This window comes from Aplidium turbinatum, chromosome 5 (genome assembly GCF_918807975.1).
Source record: "Aplidium turbinatum chromosome 5, kaAplTurb1.1, whole genome shotgun sequence".
NCBI classification, from domain to species: Eukaryota; Metazoa; Chordata; class Ascidiacea; order Aplousobranchia; family Polyclinidae; genus Aplidium; species Aplidium turbinatum.
The window spans coordinates 7,946,081-7,967,818 of NC_137476.1; the positions used below are offsets into that span (position 1 = coordinate 7,946,081).

General features: G+C 37.5%; 1 protein-coding gene across 1 annotated transcript in view; it reads right to left on the minus strand.

Annotated features, from left to right (window-relative positions):
* LOC145770006 (insulin receptor-like) overlaps positions 1-18,293 on the minus strand; it is a 46,427-nt gene extending 28,134 nt beyond the window's left edge. The window contains exons 1-5 of the mRNA XM_082581584.1: positions 18,091-18,293; positions 4,758-4,896; positions 4,296-4,461; positions 648-752; positions 73-229 (exon numbers count right to left, since the gene is read on the minus strand). Of these exons, the coding sequence (XP_082437710.1) occupies positions 73-229; positions 648-752; positions 4,296-4,461; positions 4,758-4,896; positions 18,091-18,106 (583 nt within the window). The 5' untranslated portion in view covers positions 18,107-18,293. The remainder of the gene's footprint in view (positions 1-72; positions 230-647; positions 753-4,295; positions 4,462-4,757; positions 4,897-18,090) is intronic.
* Between the last annotated feature and the right edge of the window lie 3,445 nt (positions 18,294-21,738).

Genomic DNA, 21,738 nt, shown 5'->3' on the forward strand with positions numbered 1-21,738 from the left:
AAAAAAGGAGAACCTATAAATGGGTCATAACCGTAGGCCACGGTCATAACTATTATGTCAGGATCAGCTTACTTTTTTGACAAAGGTTAACACCCCAACAAAATGGCTTCTGGACCTCGCTCTCAATATCAAGCACACATGACTCGGATTTGTTCCCACACTGGTCGATGCAACCGTTGATTTTGTTGTCTATCAGAACTGTTTTTTTCACCTCATTGTTTCCAAATGTCTAAAAGTAATGTAAGCAATATAAAAATGACAGATTTTACTGTCTGGATTGCATGCTCTACGTCATCAGATTCACATTCTTGAAATATAAAAGTATTTATGCCATTACGATTCACAAGATAAAAAAAAATCACAACAGTTATGATATTGATAGTGCTTACAACATCATAGTTAAAAATGGTCAATTGGTCATATTGAAGCATTGTGGTATTTCAAGAACATTTTAGCGTCTAACGTCTGTCTATTTCAATTTAAAACATTTCAAATGCGTTCAGTCCAGCTTCAAGAAGACAAATGTGCTAATAGATCAAACACGGTCTTGAAATTGGAAACTTCAAACTGACAAGTGTACAATTGCCGAGCTTCGGTTATTGAGCATAACAATCCGATTTAGTGCACCATGAATTGCTTGCACTTACTTTGCCAAGTAGGCCCCAGTTGACGGTGTTTATGAAGCATAATCTTCCATTGTTTTGTATCCTGACCGAGCCACGCTTGATGTACTTCAGGCTCTTCAGTCCAATCTAAAAGTATATTGCAATTAACATCATCATCATAGGCGCCTAAGCCGTGGGGGCGTGGGGGCCAGGCCCCCACGCATATTTCTGCGTGGGAGCAACTTTTTATGCGGCATTGATACATAAAACATGGATGAACTAGCGATCGGCAGCAGGAAAACATTTTTAAATGCGAACCGCAACAGCTTCGCGATAAATAATCACTAGAACGAGTAGCGATGCTACAATCCCACCCCAGACAAAAAAATCTGTCATTTTTACATTGATTTAACGTCTGCAGACGGAGACGCAGACGTCTGCGTCTTAGGCAGCAATGATTTTGCTGCCAAAGACATAGCAAAAATCTACCATTTTGCGTCGATTCAATGTCATCAGATGTTGAATGCACCCAAAAACAACATAATTTGCTACGTTGACGCAGCGTGCGTTTAGCTTAATGCGCTTGCAAACAGACTCGATGTCGCTTTCGAAAGTCGAAACCTCTGCAGTGAATTGTCGCGGCAGTGAATCGCTCGCTGTGAAAATGAACTTGAAGTCTCGGCCCGAGGTAACCACTAACCAACGTAACAAGGGCTGGTACAAACCGCATTGCGCACACGTGGCATAATCAACACAACAACGGACTCGCGCGAACTGCATGGCGCACACACGACCGTTGCCATAGAAACCCGATCAAACTCGGGGAATATGCGCATTTTTTGTTTTTGCTTTCAACAGGTATATTTTCAAGCGTATGATCAAGTTAGTATTTTCATTCCATTTACAGACAATACCTTTTAGTAAACCTTTTCGTCTCTTGTTTCATGCTAATAAATCTAGTTCGTTAAATCTGGTTCGTTCGTTACTTTAATTAAATCTAGTTCGTTGCTAAACTTTATGTTGTGCTTAGCAGAGTCGCAGTCCACCAACCGCTAGCCAACGCAGACGCATAGCATGTGTTTTGGTCGAGTTTTGTTTATAATAATTAACGGTAGGTCGAACGTAGCGATAACTCCGAGTGTGGCAATAAAAGCAATCCTAGTGTGACGACATAATTACGTCATCCATCTGCGTGACATTTCGCTGAATTTACGTTGCTGCTGATGAAACACGCTTTCGCCCCCACGGCCAAAAAAATAGTTAGGCGCCTATGATCATCATCACCAATTTTGATTATACAGGCCATGAATTAATCTTCATGTCGAGGGTGTGGCCTGTCTGTCTGTCTGTCGAGAACGAAGTCTTCCCCTTCACACCTCGCGATTTATTGGGTTGGCAGAGTCCATGTTCAGGGCTACAAGGTCACGTTTTACAGACTAATTGTAATAAATTTTAAGTCTTAAAAATAAGGAATATAAGCAATAAAGCTAGGATCGCAACTGCTGCAAGCACACAGAGCCTTACATGAAATGGCAGGACTTTGAACAGGTGGGTCGTCATTTTTGAGAAACGAAATTCTAAGCATGGTTGTAGAAACCTAATTTTGCGATTTAACTGCAAACTAATCAGCAAAATCATACCTACAAATTATGTCGTAGTTTAAATGTATTATACGTTGAATCAATAAAAAAATACGGATGAATGTCACTAGTTGGAAGTGAAATAATGAGCATTTCGTGTGAAGTAATGCGCAGTTGCGCATTATTGCGAAATATCTGTGAAGTTTTTATGTAGTACTCTCAAGCCAGTGATAAGGCGTTCGTTTTCTGATCATGTAATCCTGGTTCGACTCCCGGCTTAAGCTGGTTGTTGAAAAACACCGCTCACCTCTACCCAGGGTGTAATAAATTGGGTGGGCCGAGAGAAAGGAACTGGTCACCCTACTCTCGTTAGTGCCGAAGGCTTAGTATAATGATAATATTATCTTCTCCTCCCCGGATGCTTGGATCAAGCATGGAACTCACTTTTTAACCCTCAAGACACATAGCACATGAAAGCACTTTATTGAAGTTATGTAGGCTAGGAAGCTGATTTGTTAGTATGTTACGTCCCACGATTCACAGTAGCCTACTTATAAGCAAAGTTACCACACTGTCCATATTTCTAATATTTGTTGTTGTTTTGAAGTGCAGTGTTTTAAAAAACACCATTGTCAATTAATTCTAAAAGGCCGAAACGGTGTGCACTGTCTGCAGTTATAGACGCTCTTGGCTTACACCGATTGAGCACTTTACTGGAATACTGGAGGCACCTTGCTATGCATTGCGCAAAGCTCACTGACTTGCAGTTTGAGCACTTTGGCAAGATTAGCAGTGGTACCATTTTTGGAACTTAGGTAACACAAATGGAAAAATGTCACATGGAGGACTGGAGGTATATAATATCTCCATGGCCATACCAGTGTACCTACTGCACTGAGGAAGCCGAAAGGCCGAAACGGTGTGCACTGTCTGCAGTTAATTCTAAAAAAATGTGTTTCTTTTGAGCACATGTCTTTATTTACTCTCCAGAGCCACTGGTGTAAAACTTGACAGCTCCGGAGCTGGAGCTCGACCAGTTTTACAACGGCTCCGCAGTCTGGCAATAACTCATTATTGCACTTGAAAACAACAACTACAAAGCACTTGGACCAAACTAAGTATGAAATATAGTAAATATGTAGTGGGATTCACAAATGGTCATGATCAAACAAAAGTTTATTTTTGAATAACAATATGATTCTAAATGGACCTTCAAATATTTCCAATAAATACAGTACTAACTTGAATTAGTTTCAAAAATTCAGCATTAACGTTAATAAAAAACACCTGAAAAAATAGCCGAGCTTAGAAAACAGGTCTGAAATGCAGACGCAGACCCAAAGTGGCAGTCAAAGAATTCAAGCATAACTGTAATTGGTTGCAGCAACAGTGAAAAACAAAAGTCTCACGTTTTGCATACAAGTACCAAACTGCATTGCATGATAAATATTTTAAGAGATTCCATATCTAGCTGCTAGTTTTCTTGGAACTTGAAATTGTTTAGTCTAGAGTCCAAGAAGTAACGTGATATAGGCCTTGCTTATTCGGGACATATTTCTCAGAAAACTTAGATTAAGGTGCATATCTAAGTTACATGGTTGGAAGTGGTATAGGTCAATAACGAATCGGATTTACTATTAACAGAAAAATTTAACAGCTGTGTTACAGAAAAAAATTGCGCTGTTGGACTTGTTCATCTTCAGTCTAGCAGACCACACTATTCAAAAAGCTGCATAAATGCAGCAAACATGCTCAACTGCACATAATTAGAAAAGCATGGCATACCGGTACTACAAATTGCCAGCTGCCACATTGGTACGAATTGTCGATGACAACGGTCTAGAGACGGGCAGCTTGTAGTTTCCTTTTTTTACCGTACCGTAATATGTTTTTGGAAGCCTAAAAACGTGTCTATGCGACCTTACATGATTAACTGTAAAATGATAAGTTTGTAGCATTCAATCCACTGGATGAAAAGCAGTCCAGCATCTATGAAACACAAAATCACTCAAGTGTATCAATAGCTAAACAGTGGGCACAGCGCAATTTCATTATTCACTTAAAATAAAGTGTTGCTGAATTAAAGTTAACAAAATCATAAACTTCTTACCTCTGTCAGTTGAGGATTTTCATAGATTATCATGGAATAGCTGTGAAAGAGATCATAACCACCAATCATCATTAAGTTTGGAAAAAGCCGTTTTAAAGACTTCAGACCATACACTCTGTAGATCAGCAGGTACTCGGTGATCACTCGAAGCTTAGGAAAGCTCAACCTAAATGATCAGTGAAACATTGAAAATACTTAAGAGATGTAAACGTGCATAATAAAAACATGCTTACCTGGTGTTGGAATGCTGAACTGTACGCAGCAAAACTTGAAAGATTAAAGATCAGGAAGAATTATATATAATTATGTACAGTTTTACACCCAACTTTAAATTCACAGAGACTACATGGAAAAAGTACAAAACATATTACTATAGTACTGTATGTCTATTTTATTCTGCATTGGCTATGCCCAGCCATTACATGCAAAACAATGTCTTGCTGTTTTATTTAATAGTCTTACGAAGCAATTGATGGTTCATCCCGTGTGGATTCATCTTGTTCATTCATGAACAAGATGTTGACAAAACCACTGACTATCGTACAATTTTCCAAATCTTTCAGCTTTGTTGGGCTATTTCTTGCGTCAATCAACTCACAAACTGAAAAAGAGAAAGCGATTAAGACCTAGTAATGGAAAATTACTTGAGTTTGTCAAACATAAACCTTCACAAAAATAAGATATCTACCCATTGATGAAATTATGCTATTTCTTTGTTCAGTATATATTGCTTAGACAAGATCAAAAATGTTTCAATGAAAGCTCTTGCAATTGGATAAAATAAAAACACATCATGCAATCATCGAAGTGCTAATACAGGCAACTAGCATACCAGTATTATTATATATATATAATGTATATAGTTTCTCTACAGTAAATAGGCAGTCCAAGCATTTCGTCTGTAGAAATGCTTTTACTTTGGAAATAGGTTTACATACATGCTATTGCATACGCTTGTCGTCATTGTCACAATCAATGTGTAATGTGTATTGCCTCGCGATGGGTTGCTTTGTGTCTTCAACGAGCGTTGTTGTTTTGATTGTAAAATTCTGGTGCGATGTGTTATTATCGGTTATGACCTGAAGTAACCTTGGATTGCGAATCTTTGTTATGTAACGTAGTTCTGGACCATTCTGTAAGATGCAAACCTCGTACATTCTGTTGTTTTTTCAATCACCAATTATCGTTTGTCATGATGTCACAAGGATGTTTACCAGTAGATATCCGATTGCGAAATATTTATTATGTAAGAATCTTCTACACTACGTGACATTCTTTAAACTTCTTTGAGCTTCTGCTTGTTTACATTTAATGCAACTTGACAGAACAATGAGTGATGTGACATTACGTAACCTTCTCGAAGTTACTAGACCGAAACAACCTTCTATAAATAGTGGTGTAATTTGTGTAATCATTATTATTGAGTTGATTATGTGATTATGGGAGTTGTATGATGACGAGTTGATTATGAGAGTTGTGTTATGAGTTGTGGATTGGTAGTTGGTGCAGAAATTATTGTTGATTGAGAGTTGAAGAAATCGAATACAAGTAGATGAGAATTGGTGCTGATACAAATTGTGTTCGAAATTAGAGTTATTTGAGAAGCCGTTCGTTAAAGTCCTTCAAGAAGTTAGATTATCATTTCACTAGTGGAACCATTCGACATTTAATTGATTGCTTTTCGGTTATAACCTATTAAAATATGTCATTGAACCTTTCCAAGTCTTTTTCGTGGTAAGAGATAGAAAGAAATCGTGACATTCTGGGGGCTCGTCCGGGATCAACCAAAAAATAAAAAAAACGAAGAATACCGAAAGATTTATTGAAAGAATAATAAATTAACAACAAGCTGTCAAAATGGCAGATACCGTCAAACATGAGGTGATTGAAGACTTGGGGAGCATGGCTGAACGAATGGAGCTGAGTGACAATGAAAAGTCTCAGTTTGTGATGGAAGAGTATCACAAGATAATGGCCCAAAAAGCTCAGCGAGAAGCTGACGAAAGAGAAGATAGAAGAGCTGCTCGTGAAATAAGGAAAGCAGAACTTGAAGCTGAAGAAAAATGAGCACAGCGTGAAGCTGAAGCTGAAGAAAAACGAGCACAACTTGAAGCTGAAAAGAAGCGAACACAACTTGAAGCTGAAGAGAAGCGAGCACAACTTGAAGCTGAAGAGAAGCGGGCACAACGCGAAGCAGAAGAGAAACGAGCACAGCGTGAAGCAGAAGCTGAAGAGAAGCGAGCACAATGGCAGTACGAATCAGAAGCTGAAGAAGAGCGCAATATGAATTCGAAAAGTTAAGACTTGATTTAGAAAGACAAAAGCTGGATATTGGTGAGCGATCTAATTCTACTAACGATAATGCTCGAGATGTTATTGTGGCGCAAGTTAGACGTCCAGATTTGCCATCATTTGTTGAAGAAAAAGATGAGTTGGATAGTTATTTGTTAAGATTTGAAAGATATGCTGCAATAGCCAAACTGGAGAAGTCGACGTGGGCTACCCAGCTAAGCATGTTATTATCGGGACAAGCTCTTGATGTATATTCAAGACTTTCGCAAGAAGAAGCCATGAACTACGACAGATTGAAGTTAGCTCTGTTAAAGCGATACAATTTTACCGAGCATGGATACCGTCAAAGATTCCGTGAGGCAAAGCCTGAACGACACGAAAGCCCAGGTCAATTTATTGAACGTTTAAGAAACCTTTTGTTAAACTGGTTTGAACTTTCGGGGGCCGAACAATCATTGGATGGATTGGCAAACCTTATAGTTAAGGAACAATTCACAGATTCATGTTCAAAAGATCTGTCTGTTTATTTAATGGAGAGAAGTTCAAAGACTCTAGAAGACATAGCCAGTGTGGCGGAACAGTATTTAGTTGCCCATGATGAGAAGTTGTCGACTGAAGAGATGTTGTCATTCGATGATGACGAGGAGCAAACAAATAATTTTAAAGGAGGTGCGGTTCCAAGAGAACTACGTTGTTTTAATTGTAATGGCTTAGGTCATAAGGCTGTTAACTGCCGGAGGAAGACTAACAGAAATCATCAGGAATCGAGGAAGTGGTGCAATCGTTGCAATAGGCAAGGACACGAAGCGAAGGAATGCAAGGACAAGTCGTTTTCCCTATCCAATCAGTCTGGGAAGAATAAAGACACGGACGTTTATCGATGCGGTTGTGTGTTAATGATTCATGAACCAGCGCTTGAGGAGGAGAGACCGGATGAAGATGATCAGATGGAGAAGAGAACGGGAAAGAAGACAAAAAAAGATGCTTACGAAGAAATAATAGCTGAAGATTACCTGCCAGCAGTGGATGGAAAAGTTGGAAACAAAAAGGTAAAAGTTTTACGTGATTCTGGTTCTACGGGTATAATGGTGAGGAGAGATTTGGTTAAAGACAGTCAGTTAACGGGAAAAACTGGAATTGTGATGTCGATAAATAACACTTCAATCCAAGGACCGTTAGCGAAGATATATAATATATCGAAACTCCATATTGTAGTGGGACTGTGAAAGCGTTATGTTTACAAAACCCTTTAGTTGATCTTATAATCGGAAATGTTATTGAGAGAAATTCTGAAGTTACTTGTTATTCTTGTGGCAAGAATGGTCACTTTGCTCGAGATTGTTCTGCAGATAATCAGCGACGATCTCACGATAACGGATACTACGAGCGTGAAGAACCGAGAAGAGGAGGCAGGCGACGACCATTTGGAGTTTGTTATCGGTGCGGTAGACGCGGACATTTCGCCAAGGAATGCGTTGCTGACGGCAGACATTCAGAAAACAGACGTTGCCGTAACAACCATTGCTACCGATGTGGGGAGATTGGACACATAGCCAGGAGCTGCCCTTTTGATGAAAAGGCTTGCTACAACTGTCACAGAGAAGGTCATCTGGCCAAGGACTGTCCGGAGAGGAAGTGTTTCCGATGTAAGAAGATGGGTCATCTTGCTCGCCGGTGTTCTGAAGATATTAAGGACGATGGAAACTTTCACAGTAAACGTGATTATTGTTTTGAGAAAAGCTATCGTTGGTAGGTCATGCAACGATGGACTTATGAGAATTGATTTATTGAGTAATTAATTATTTTTGTAATATGTTTTGTATTGATTGTGTTGTAATATTGTTTGCAACAATATTCTAAGGGGGGGGGGGTATGTCACAATCAATGTGTATTGCCTCGCGATGGGTTGCTTTGTGTCTTCAACGAGCGTTGTTGTTTTGATTGTAAAATTCTGGTGCGATGTGTTATTATCGGTTATGACCTGAAGTAACCTTGGATTGCGAATCTTTGTTATGTAACGTAGTTCTGGACCATTCTGTAAGATGCAAACCTCGTACATTCTGTTGTTTTCTCAATCACCAATTATCGTTTGTCATGATGTCACAAGGATGTTTACCAGTAGATGTCCAATTGCGAAATATTTATTATGTAAGAATCTTCTACACTACGTGACATTCTTTAAACTTCTTTGAGCTTCTGCTTGTTTACATTTAATGCAACTTGACATAACAATGAGTGATGTGACATTACGCAACCTTCTCGAAGTTACTAGACCGAAACAACCTTCTATAAATAGTCGTGTAATTTGTGTAATCATTATTATTGAGTTGATTATGTGATTATGGGAGTTCAAGCCTTAAAGCAGCCGGCGGCCATGGCCGCTAAGTAGTGCTTGAATGACCGCCTGTGCTACCTCCTCCGTCGGCCAAGTTTGGCCGCCGGTTTCTTCTAGCCAATTATTTAATTTCGCAATAGAATGATCGTGGATTAAATGTCAAAAATATGTAGTATCAAAGAGTGACGCAGAATTAGGTCAGCGCATCATAGTCACTACTGTTGTATAGAATATATCCAGCTGCGATCACCAGCGCTGTATATCTTGTTTGCAATTCCCGATGCTTATCTTAACGAAGTGTTAATCCGAAGTGCTAATTTACATCGGCTGGCAATATTGTCGTTTTTATATCGATTCAATGTTGTCGGACATTGGACCGTTGTTAAGAAGGACAACTAGGTTAGTTGAAATCCGTGGGTAAAACACGTGTCTTCATAGTTGAGAACGCTGTGGGTTAGTGACTTCACACCCTCAATGGTGACATCATAACGGAATAAATGGTCAGGCTTTATGAAAGGCGGTATGCAGTTGAAACAATTTACTGAGCTGCAAGCAGTTAAAACAATTTAGGGTCGTTAGATGGTCCCGCAATACCGGATTACAATCCCGATAAAGCTTTAAAGGCGTGGTACAACGATTCTATTGCAGGACGTCGCCCAGACTTCAACAACGCTAAGTGATCATTTTAACATTGTTGCAAGTTTAATGCTATTTACTTGTGCTATCATTATTGTATTTTGGCCTACAAGCACACAGATTTGGCTGCCGAGAAGGAGCTTTTGGTAGGCCACGATGGCTGCCGGAAAAAAACACGAGTTTTAAGGCCTGGAGTGGTATTATGACGAGTTGATTATGAGAGTTGTGTTATGAGTTGTGGATTGGTAGTTGGTGCAGAAATTATTGTTGATTGAGAGTTGAAGAAATCGAATACAAGTAGATGAGAATTGGTGCTGATATAAATTATGTTCGAAATTAGAGTTATTTGAGAAGCCGTTCGTTAAAGTCCTTCAAGAAGTTAGATTATCATTTCACTAGTGGAACCATTCGACATTTAATTGACTGCTTTTCGGTTATAACCCATTAAAATATGTCATTGAACCTTTCTAAGTCTTTTTCGTGGTAAGAGATAAAAAGAAATCGTGACAGTAATACAAAAACTAAATGCATAGTGCAAGAACAAATTGTCTAAGCTTGCTCTCAACTGTCATTCCACGTAAATCAGGGATGGCGATCGGGGAACCTTTTTTGCATGGGTCACAAGAGACTTTGATCCTTCATCAAACAAAAATGAATGATACATCTAATTACATGCAACTATTAATGCGAACTTGCTGCTGCATCTTCTCTGTAAGTCTATTTCTGTACTAGTCTTGGCGGGTCATGTGTAGTTTTTAGCTTCATACATACAGCACTCATAGATGATTCCATGTGCTCGATTATATAAAATTCATGTGCGAAAACAAGGATTCACTCAAATATGAAGAGCCAAGCAATGGTAAAAAAGCTAAAGCGAATCTTTTTCATGACTTAAAACAAATTTGGCAGTAAGTTCCATGCTGTAAGGATTATATTTTCAGCATGGGTTTCAGCAGCAGGAAAGTCACACCACTTCTGTCCACTCCTATTTCAGTGTTATTTCCAGACAACACCAATCCTACACAGCCAAGAGGAATGCAAAAGGAGTGATTTGAGAACAACCAAGAGCACAATACTTAATTCTGTTACAATTACCAGTATCTAATTGCTTGTTGTGATAACGAGTAACTAGCGGTTGTGTCAAGACTGTTATATTGCAATTATGGATGATATGTATATACTGAACTGAAATAGGGTAGGACCTAATTATATATAAATGTTTATTAAAATATTTATTTATTTATCGCTGAAATAATTGTTGACATATATTTACTTTTAAAAGACAAGCACGACAATGAAAATCTGGGATAGGTCAGTGCTTTGCCATCCCTGACTTAGATGATATCAAACACGGTAGTAAACAATGTAAATTTAATATTCAAACTTCCATGTTTTTGGTAGGCAATAGTTTAATAAAAAAATGTAATAATGTTGCAACAAAGATTTAAACCATTAATTTAATGGTTAAAAATTTGCTTCCCCACTAAACTACATAGCGCAAAAAGAGCATATGCTGACAAAGCAAAATCTTTGCATCTCAAGATGTATGAAAAGTTACAGGAAACCACAGATAAAAGCAGATCACCATGAAAAGAAAATTAATAAAAGAATTGAAAATATAAAAGGACACCAAAATGCAATAGAAAAATAAATTAATGTAGAAATTTGAAAACAGTTTGTTCTATGTACACAAGCAGAAACTATCAAACATTTGAAAAGACAACGTTTACAACTGATACAGGCCTCTAAGGCCATGGCCTCTGAAACTGGGTCTGCTACTATTCGGCTAGTCCGATTCGGCTAGTTCCCTATTCAGTTACAGTTTTGAATTGTATTTTGTATTTTATTCCACAATATCGTTTCTTTTGCATTCCGACAGCAAAAAATAAATTGAAATGAATTTTAGCGCAAAATGGTTGAAGTATTAAATTGAAATGTTTGCTCACATAAAATCGACATGTATCCTACGTCACCGTCTGTATGCAAACTTAGAATATATTAGAATCCTCAACTATTACAAAATTCCAAATCCAACGACGCCTTCTGTTTATTTAGAGAATGTTGTATTTTATTCCACAATATCGTTTCTTTTATAGGTGAAATTATCGAAGCTTTAGATGAGTGGGGTTAGACCTAACCACTGTGATCTTAAACTAAAAAACGAATTAAATTTATTTTTGAACTATTAATGTTTGCTCAGATAAAATTGACATGTATCCTGCGTCGCCTTCTGCATGCAAACTTAGAATATGTTAGAATCCTCAACTATTACAAAATTCTACATCCAATGACGACTTCTGTTTATTTAGAAAATTTTGTTATTTTCCACAATATTGTTTCTTTAATAGTTATAATTATAGAAGCTTTAGATGAGTGGGGTTTAGACCTAACTACTGAGATCTTAAATCATATTTATGACACCGAAAACATCCCTAGTGATATGGTACGTTCCATATTCATAACTTTACCAAAGAAAACCGTAGCAACAGAATGCTCACTCCACAGAACAATTAGCCTTGTGAATCATCTAACAAACAGGCCTGGAAAAAATAGGAAATCTGGGAATGAGATTCCTGGGAAATTTGCCGGTTCAAGGGAAATTTTTACTGTAAGAATCACGTTACTAACGTCTTTCATTCACTGTCATTGTAATTTGCATAACATTAACATTCCCAGTCATGGTAATTTGCTGACACATTGCAGTTCCGACACTGATTCGTATCACTGTTTATTTACGACCTCCAACTTGTACCTCAGAGCTGACCATGTTCTTAGCAAAATTGTACAAATATATTGCAGTAGTCTGCCGGAAAGCATCGCAAAAGCATGGGAAATGTAATTGAAAAAATTCGAAATGTTTGCGGAGGTACAAAAACATCCACAAATAAAAATAATAATAAAGACATTAGCGACGAGCTGCTCATTCACTGGAATGGGCCACACATAAGCAGGTGTAACAGCATCGTAAAGCAGGCTCTTAATCTACATTTCAAAGGAAAACCATGGCATTTAGTACTAATGACGTTTGCTCGAAAATGTACAAAGTGTCTGCTGTGGTAGATAGACCAAACAACAAAAAATCGTCACTATCTTTTATGTCCCGGTAGTGAATTTGTAGTAATTTCACATGGGCAAAAATTTCTTTGATTTACAAAAACAGCTGTTGCAGCGTCGTAATTTTGATTTTGTTGTCAAATTAATTAATGCGTTTCGTTATTCTTCGTGTAGTGGACTGGTTGCGGCGTCTAATTTCACATAACATGCAGCGTCTAATTTATTAAGCCTATGGTTGTTACAATTTATTCCGATCAAAGTGGGCACATAAGGCACAAACAGTGCACAGTACCTACTTACAAATAAAATACGATATCAAGACTCTATATTGGAACTATGAAGCTACAGATGGCCGTCTATAATATATTTTTTGCGTGAAGCTTTTTCCCGGAAAACGTGTAAAGGGTGTAATTATGACATCATTATCGTGATTGCAAGCCGCAGGAAATTTTTTCGCTAAAAAAAACAGATTCCCGGGAAGCTAAATATTTTTTCTAGCCCTGCTAACAAAGATCTTACTCCGAATCATGATGATGAGATTGAGACCAAAACTAAACTTCCAGGTCATGTAACGCCGAAACCCAGGTTTATTCTAAACTGCCACTTAGGTTTAACTTCATCTTTTATGTCAAACGTTATTTGGCAACTGTCTTTTTTTCGTTGACACGTTTGCGCTGAGACTTTATCTCGTTAACCTCTATTGTTAATCATGAAAAATGTTGTTTTGATGTAAAACACTTATTTCGAACGAACCCAGACAACAAAATTCATCATTTTTAGATTGACTCAACATCTGCAGATGTTGAATTAATGTAAAAATGATGGATTTTGCCGTCTGGGAAGACACTCAAACATACGCGCCGACTTCCGGGGGGGGCCGAGGGGGCTTTCTCATACGGTATCATTTATGGAAATTTCAAAGTAGCTGGTAGAGTAACTTACACTGCTGGAATAGGCACGTAACTATTCACTGCAATATTAAGTAAATCAGCTAAATTAGGCGCGCTATTTTCAAGGAGGTGTTCCCGCTGTGAGATCAATTATGATTCAACAGAACACATTGTTTTGTTCGCAATGTGTGAGAATTAAATTGAAAACCGATAAAAGAAAAGGTTTAATGGTCTTGGTCACAGATATTGCTTGCATTAGCGACGTCTCTTACCGCTATTATCACCTAACTAACCTGACATCATTGTTTTATGCGGCCGTTAAGGTTTTACATCAACTTCAACGATCATGGAATGTTACGTAATAAGAACAATTATATCCTACAGACCTACACGTAAAAATTAAAAAATTGATCTCTTAAAACAGCTCTTTCCGCTGTTTTGTCTCGAGAGCTTTGCATATTGCTCAACAAGTGCATAAAGTTTAGAATTGATAAGAAATCATTAAATTTGAAAATTAAGTTTGAATCACTACAAATAAACGTATTCAAAACTTTTAGTTCGGCCGACGCCATTACACACTCCGTAATCTACGTCGGCAATGATTTTGCCGCAGCAAAAATGTGTTCATTTTGAAAACTGCCGAGTTTGTCCTGTGTATAAGTTGAACCTGTCTTTTTGAGGTGAAAATCACTTGCGAACATCTCGACCTATACTCAAGTATATACAGTATTTGATATAAAGACATTCGATAAAAAAAACAGAAGAGAAAACACTTCGCCGTTGTTTACGCTTTGAAGGTAAGTAATTAGCAAAACGAGCGAAACGAAACAAATAAAACTGATAGCGTGTTTCTACTCTGCTTAGATCATAATTTTTTGTGTTTTATTTCGATAACTTCTCTGTCTTGGTCGTTGTTATTCACTTGCATGAAAAGGAAATGAATCGGCTTGTTTTCCAACTGTTCCAATTATGAGCTAACAATATCAATTTTTTTCGACTAGGTGTACTGCATGCGTAAAACTAATCGTTTCAAGCAACGGTTCCAATAAATTCAGTTTGCGACCTAGGTGTCAATATAAGCAAGACACTAAGCTTAATCAAGGACTATTTTAATTGAGTAAAATAGCGTTATGGTTATGACGTCATCACCTTTCTCGCCCCCCAAGGTTTTTTGAAAAGTCGGCGCCTATGCACTCAAAGGTAAACACTGGATAAAATGCAAGAAGGCAAAAGAAACGATATTGTGGAATAAAATATAAAACTCTCTATAAACAGAAGAAACGGACATACATCTCTCTGTTATGATTTTTTTATGTAAAAATTCAAACTGTGCTATTGAAATTTCCGATTTTAGTTTTGGTTTGCATACAGACGGTGACGTAGGATACATGTCGATTTTATGTGAGCAAACATTTCAATTGAATAGTTCAAACATTTTGCGCTAAATTTCATTTCAATTTATTTTTCGCTGTCGGAATGCAAAAGAAACGGTATTGTGGAATTAAATACAAAATACAATTCAAAACTGTAGCCGAATAGGGAACTAGCCGAATCGGACTAGCCGAATTGGACTAGCCGAATCGGACTAGCCGAATCGGACTAGCCAAAACGGGCCATTCCGTCTGAAACTACCTCGCAGGAAGACTATATTTGATCACAGGCTTCCACAAGCAAATATTTCTCCACTCCGTTGATATATTTCTCCAATTAAGTTTGTATGTCAAACTTTTTTCTCCAATTGAGTTCATGGGTGAAAAATTTTTATCTTTACTCGCAATCTTTTTTCAAAACAAAGCAAAGTCTCTCATATGCCGATGTGAAATGATGCTGATAATAATTTTGCAAAAAGTCTGAGGGTCGACCTATAAAAACTCAAAGACTAGCTGTACATCTACTTGGGAAGCAGTGCATTTCAAAATAACTGCTTATATTTTTCAGGGCCTTTTTTGCATTGCTCCTACCTAAGAAATGAATGCAAAAAAACAATATCAATTAACAAATTTTTAAAAACACGACTTATTAACGAGCTTTTTATTCTGGTTGCCACTGCAACAATTTGGTCACCAGGAAGAAGCTTTAGTCGGCCATGCTTGGTTGCGGAAAAAATAAAAGAGCATAGAGGCCTGTGATATATATCAAGCCTTAAAGCAGCCGGCAGCCATCGCGGCCATGACCGCTAAGTAAGTGCTTGAATGATCGGCAATGCTACCTCCTCAGTCGGCCAATTTGGCCGCCGGTTTCTTCTGACTAATTATTTAATTTTGCAATAGAATGATCATGGATTAACTGTCGAAAATACCTAGTATCAAAGAGTGACGCAGAATTAGGTCAGCGCATAATCACAACAGCGTCATAATCACCACTGTTGTATTGTGCAGAAACATTTGCTATTGTATGGAAAATATCCAGCTGCGATCATCAGCTATAACTCTTGTTTGTAATTCCCGACGTTTATTTTAACAAAGTATTAATCTGAAGTGCTAATTTACATAGGCTGGCAATATTGCCGTGTTTATGTAGATTCAATGTTGTCGTACATTGAGTCGTTGCTAAAAAGGAGAACTACCCAGACAACAAAATCCGTCATTTTTACATTGATTCTACTTCTACGTTTGCAGTCGTTAAATCAGGGTAAAAATGACGAATTTTGTTGTCTGGATAGGATTCTATAGCAGGACGTCGCCCAGACTTCAACAACACTAAGTGATCATTTTAACATTGTTGCAAGTTTAATTCTATTTACTTGTGCTATCGTTTTTTGTACTTTGGCCTCCAAGCACGCAGACTTGGCCGCCGAGAAGCTCTCGGGAGGCCACGATGGCTGCCGGAAAAAAATACGAGTTTTAAGGCCTGTATACAATAGAAAATTTTTCTCACTAAAAGAACAGTATATCGATACCATACTGGATAACTTTTAGCAAACTTATCAAAAGCTGATGATATTGTCAAAGCAACTAGTAAAAGTTTAAAGTTATTTTCATAACTAACAAAAAACTATAACCTTTAACCTTTTATATAAAAATTCTTATCGTAACATAAACGATTGTCGCAGGACATAACTAAGTTATTTAAAAGTCCAAGATTATTTATGTATTTTAGACATCATACCAAAAAAATGCAAGCGCTATTAATTGATGTTTTATAATATCAGTACCAATTGTGCAAAAGACAAAAGTCAAATATTAAAAAATATTTAATCAAACAATGGCAACTCTGTTTACAAAAATAAACCAAGTATCATAGATTTGCAGCCCAGCTTGAATATCAACACACAAAATTGTTCACCTCAGTAGCACCTCAAGCAATCCAAAGAAAGAAGAGAGCATTATAAGAATACGGCACAATACAACTTAAAAAGTTGAAAGAGACTAAGAAACCTTAAAGAATGCCACCACAGCATAATTTATATATCTTTACCAAACCCAGAATTTTCTACAGTGGGCTGTCTTGGAACATTAGCTGAGTAATGTCCTTCTGCAATAAACTCTATTAATGTAAAAAACAATAGATATATATATAATGTATACATAACATGTTAAATTTTAATACATGTAGATATCTCTAACCAATAAATACTATTAATACGACAAAACTGCTCAATGCCAAGCAAAAAAGCCAAGCAGGGTAAATTACATCATCAAATATAATTAAAATTACTTTCTAAAACCTCTACAGCCTGTTTCACCCTGAATGAGGGATTGCCAGAAGATTCTGAAAAATGTGCAAAAACAATAAATCGGTAATACCTGAAAAGATATTTAACATTATACCCTTATGCAATTGAATGAGTTTCGCTTTTAGCAGCATGATCGTTGCTTACTTCACAGTGTAGATTCTAACGATCTGTTTCAGCCTGATGCTGCGAGTTCGTTGTGGCAATATCGAATTGCACTAGCTTTTGGAACACAGTTCCATAGTCATGTGGATGACAACTTTTGTGATGTCATAGAAAATGTTAGAATTCTCTGTGATGTCACAAATGTTGTTACTAAATCTGGTTGGTCTCCATTTGGACATCTTAATTGAAGCTTTTGTGGCATTAGATGGAGGTAGTCCTTTGTATTTCTGTGGGTTTTTTTGCAGATTAAATTAAGGTTACAATGTTTAATATCTTTTCAGGTAGTACCGATTTATTGTTTTTGCTTATTTTTCAGGACTTTCTGATGTTTTCTCTTTTAAAGTGAAACAGGCTGTAGAGGTTTTAGAAAGTAATATTAATAATTATTTTTGATGTAAATATCTCTTTAAAAATATCATAAATAAATCTTTTTAGGCTTTAAATGTTTATTTTCAGTGGAAGCAAAACTAGTAAAAGTAAGGGGATACTTTATCATATAACTGCAAGCATTTACCAATTCATTATCCACTTAAACCATAACATACTTTTTGCTTTATAAAGCTTTTACTGTAAACCTACAATCCTACATACACAAATCTATACATATGGAAAAACGAAATAAACTACCTACAATACATGGTCCTTTTGTTAATCAACAAACTTTTTTGAACACTGGTAAGTGGTAATTACAGTCATGAAAAAATATATCATATATGATATATACAGTATGAACAGAAAATGTCTTATTACCTGGACCAATATACATGGCCTTGGTATCAAAGACAGTATAATCACTGTCTACATCTTCGTCAATACCATAGTCTTCATATGTTGGTGGCTCATCAACTGTTCTACGGGAGCGAGTTCTATGTCGACTGAACGGTGTGATTAGTTTGCTGTTTTTGAGAGAATTTAAGTTTTTGTCAAAAGAATTTTTCTGTGGCTTTGCATCACTATACATCAGTAATACCACAATAACACTTGGAAGAAACACCCAACGCAGTCGAAAACAATAAATCATGCTTTAAAGGGTAATATCACCACAATGTAAATGTCATTTCTAGACTAAAGCCATTCATACAGCTGGAAATATATAAATAATACATTAACAACACTCTGCAAAAAAGCTAGGCTACTTTTGAGTTGATATCACTTCTAAAACTGTTTTGGGATAATTTGAGGGGGCTGAATCCAAAAATGAAATCAGGTTTTCTTTGACATCAGCTTTTCTTGCAATTATAAAATTTAATTTTTCGTAAGCTTTTTCACGCCGATGACATCATTAAGTTGCTTACACTTAACCTTCAAGTAAAAAAGTTTAATTTCCATCTGTCATAGCATCAGTTTTTGTAACTGATAAGAAAATTGCTTAATCAAGCAGGAAAACTACATTAATAGTTGACATAATTCCACTTTAGGTTAGTTACAGCTGGCAGCTGAACAGGTCTTTCATCCTTATCTAAAAAGTAGCTGAGAACTTGATCGCTGATCAAATGAGAATGCAAAACACATTACAGTATCTGTGCTATTATGATATGTTATTGCCAGGATTTGGTCTTATTTGGTTTAACAATATTTAACGATCCTATTTGGTCAGTTGCAGATTTTTATTCCCATACAAAGCAGTTGTTGGAATGAAGCCGAGTGGAGTAACTACAGGCAATTCAAGATAATTTATCAAAGCAAAAAAAATCAACCAGAAAATATGAAGGACGGTGCAGTTTTTGTTGTCTTGAAAATAAAATCCTGGTTCTTTCTGTGATTCACAACTATAGAAAAGTATAGCCTAAATGAATCTATGAAAACATAAAACAATGTTCAATTTTTTTCAACATGACACCATTGCATTGTTTAACAATATAGACGGCAAGACCGGATTTCCATTATTTCTACAATGGCAACATCGGATTTCTGCTTTTTCAACATTGGCATTAATTCTTCACCTCAGCAGACAATCTGCCATTTTACACCAGGGAATTTTCCACATTTTTTCTTTTTACTGGTTTCAGTTGTGTGTGCCGAACTTTTAATTCTACTTTATGTTATCACAATGAATAGTTTGAACACCAACTAAAATCATTATTATTTTATTCATTCTAGGTTTTCTCAATAAGGACTGTCATCAATGCTTTTACAATTGTGAGTGATAAACTTATACATTTTCAATTGTGTTGGAATTTGACATTTGCTGAATGAAAATGCAGGCAATCTTCACCGCACAACAGATCGGTCCCACGAATTACCCATAAGTACCCATAAGCACCATAAGTACCCATAAGCCCCATAAGTCGCGTCGAATTACCCATAAGTCGCGTCGAATTACCCATACGCCCCATAAGTCGCGTCGAATTACCCATAAGCCCCATAAGTCGCGTCGAATTACCCATAAGCCCCGTAAGTCGCGTCGAATTACCCATAAGCCCCATAAGTCGCGTCGAATTACCCATAGGCACCATAAGTAGCATTGAATTACCTAGAAGTAACGTCGAATTACCCATAAGCCTGTATAGTGTAGAGTGTAGTCTATAGCCGTCTAGAAGCCTAGTAGTCGGCTGCATAGCCGAGTGGTGAGGAGCACGGGCTGGGCGTTCCAAAATATAGTTCGACACCGCTCAAGAGCAGGACACTTGAAGGCATGCCTAAAGGTGGACACAAAGATTGGCTTCGTTGCCTTCCCGTCCGCTTATGTGTAATCTGCAGTTTGCTGCAGCAGATGGAGTGTTTTGTCCGATAAAACACCTTAACATTGGACAATTTCCCTATGAACCAGGTGACTGCAGCATAGCAATCGTTTTCGCACTCAGCCAGAGACTTAATTCTTGCTTTAAACTTGATAATTAAAGAAAAAAAAGAATAATGGCAAGGGTGGGAATCAAACCCGTGTCACCAAATTCAATAGCCTTTGCCTTAACCACTCAGCCATGCAAGCGCTCGTGAAATCTTCGCTTAATTTGTTTATATGGGTAATGTTTCGAGAACGCTCACAATATTATCAGTTTAGTTTGTTTTTATTTCTGACCATCACAACGAAAAAACAATACACGACGAACTTAGCACAGATCTATAAAAGGTAGAAGCGACAAAACGCGGACGTTATAACGTGCACGATACCAAAGCCTGCAGATTACATATACGCTGACATGAGGCGTAAGTAATTCCACGTTGCTTATGGGTAATTCGACGCGACTTATGGGGCATTTGGGTAATTCGACGCGACTTATGGGGCTTAAGGGTAATTCGACGCGACTTATGGGACTTATGGGTAATTCGACTCGCGTCGAATTACCCATAAGTCGCGTCGAATTACCCATAAGCAACGTGGAATTACTTACGCCTTCATGTCAGCGTATATGTAATCTGCAAGTCGCTGTTGCGACTTGCGATCGTGTCACTTAAACTGATTGTCCTGCTTTGGTATCATGCACGTTATAACGTCCGCGTTTTGTCGCTTCTACCTTTTATAGATCTCTGCTAAGTTTGTCGTATATTGTTTTTTCGGTGTGATGGTCAGAAATAAAAACAAACTAAACTGATAATATTGTGAACGTTCTCGAAACATTACCCATATAAACCAAATTAAGCGAAGATTTCACGAGCACTTGCGTGGCTGAGTGGTTAAGGCAAAGGCTATTGAATTTGGTGACACGGGTTTGATTCCCACCCTTGCCATTATTCTTTTTTTCTTTAATTATCAAGTTCAAAGCAAGAATTAAGTCTCTAGCTGAGTGCGAGAACGATTGCTATGCTGCAGTCACCTGGTTCATAGGTCTATAAAAGGTAGAAGCGACAAAACGCGGACGTTATAACGTGCATGATACCAAAGCAGGACAATCAGTTTAAGTGACACGATCGCAAGTCACAACAGCGACTTGCAGATTACATATACGCTGACATCATAGGCGTCATTTCAGGGGTGCAAAGGGTGCTTGAGCACCCCAAAATGAAAATCTGAGGTAACAACATAAATGCGAGAGCACCCCTGGGCCCTGGTTTGCATACAAAATACACCGATTCAAATGGAAATTTGCATTGCTAAATAACGTTTTTTTTTCTTTCTTGAAAGTCGTTTCACCAAAGCGCAATATTTTCAGTGTTTTACATTTGTGGGTGGCACACAGCGCCACACACATATCAAAGGCAGACATGATTGTACTATTGCGTAACAATTAAGCACAAACACGCGCACTGCGTCAAGAAGTGCGTTCGAAAGAAAACAATTTGTCTGGCTCTGGCTGGAAAATTGATTGGTTTCCCGTCGATGCAATACGTAACGGCGAAGCGACAGGGGTTCATTTGTGACGCAACAGATAGTTAATGAAAGAAAGTTCAACAATAAAGGAGTCAGAGTCGAATAAAATCTCATTTCAAGCTAGTTGTAATCCAAATCAGTTGCATCAA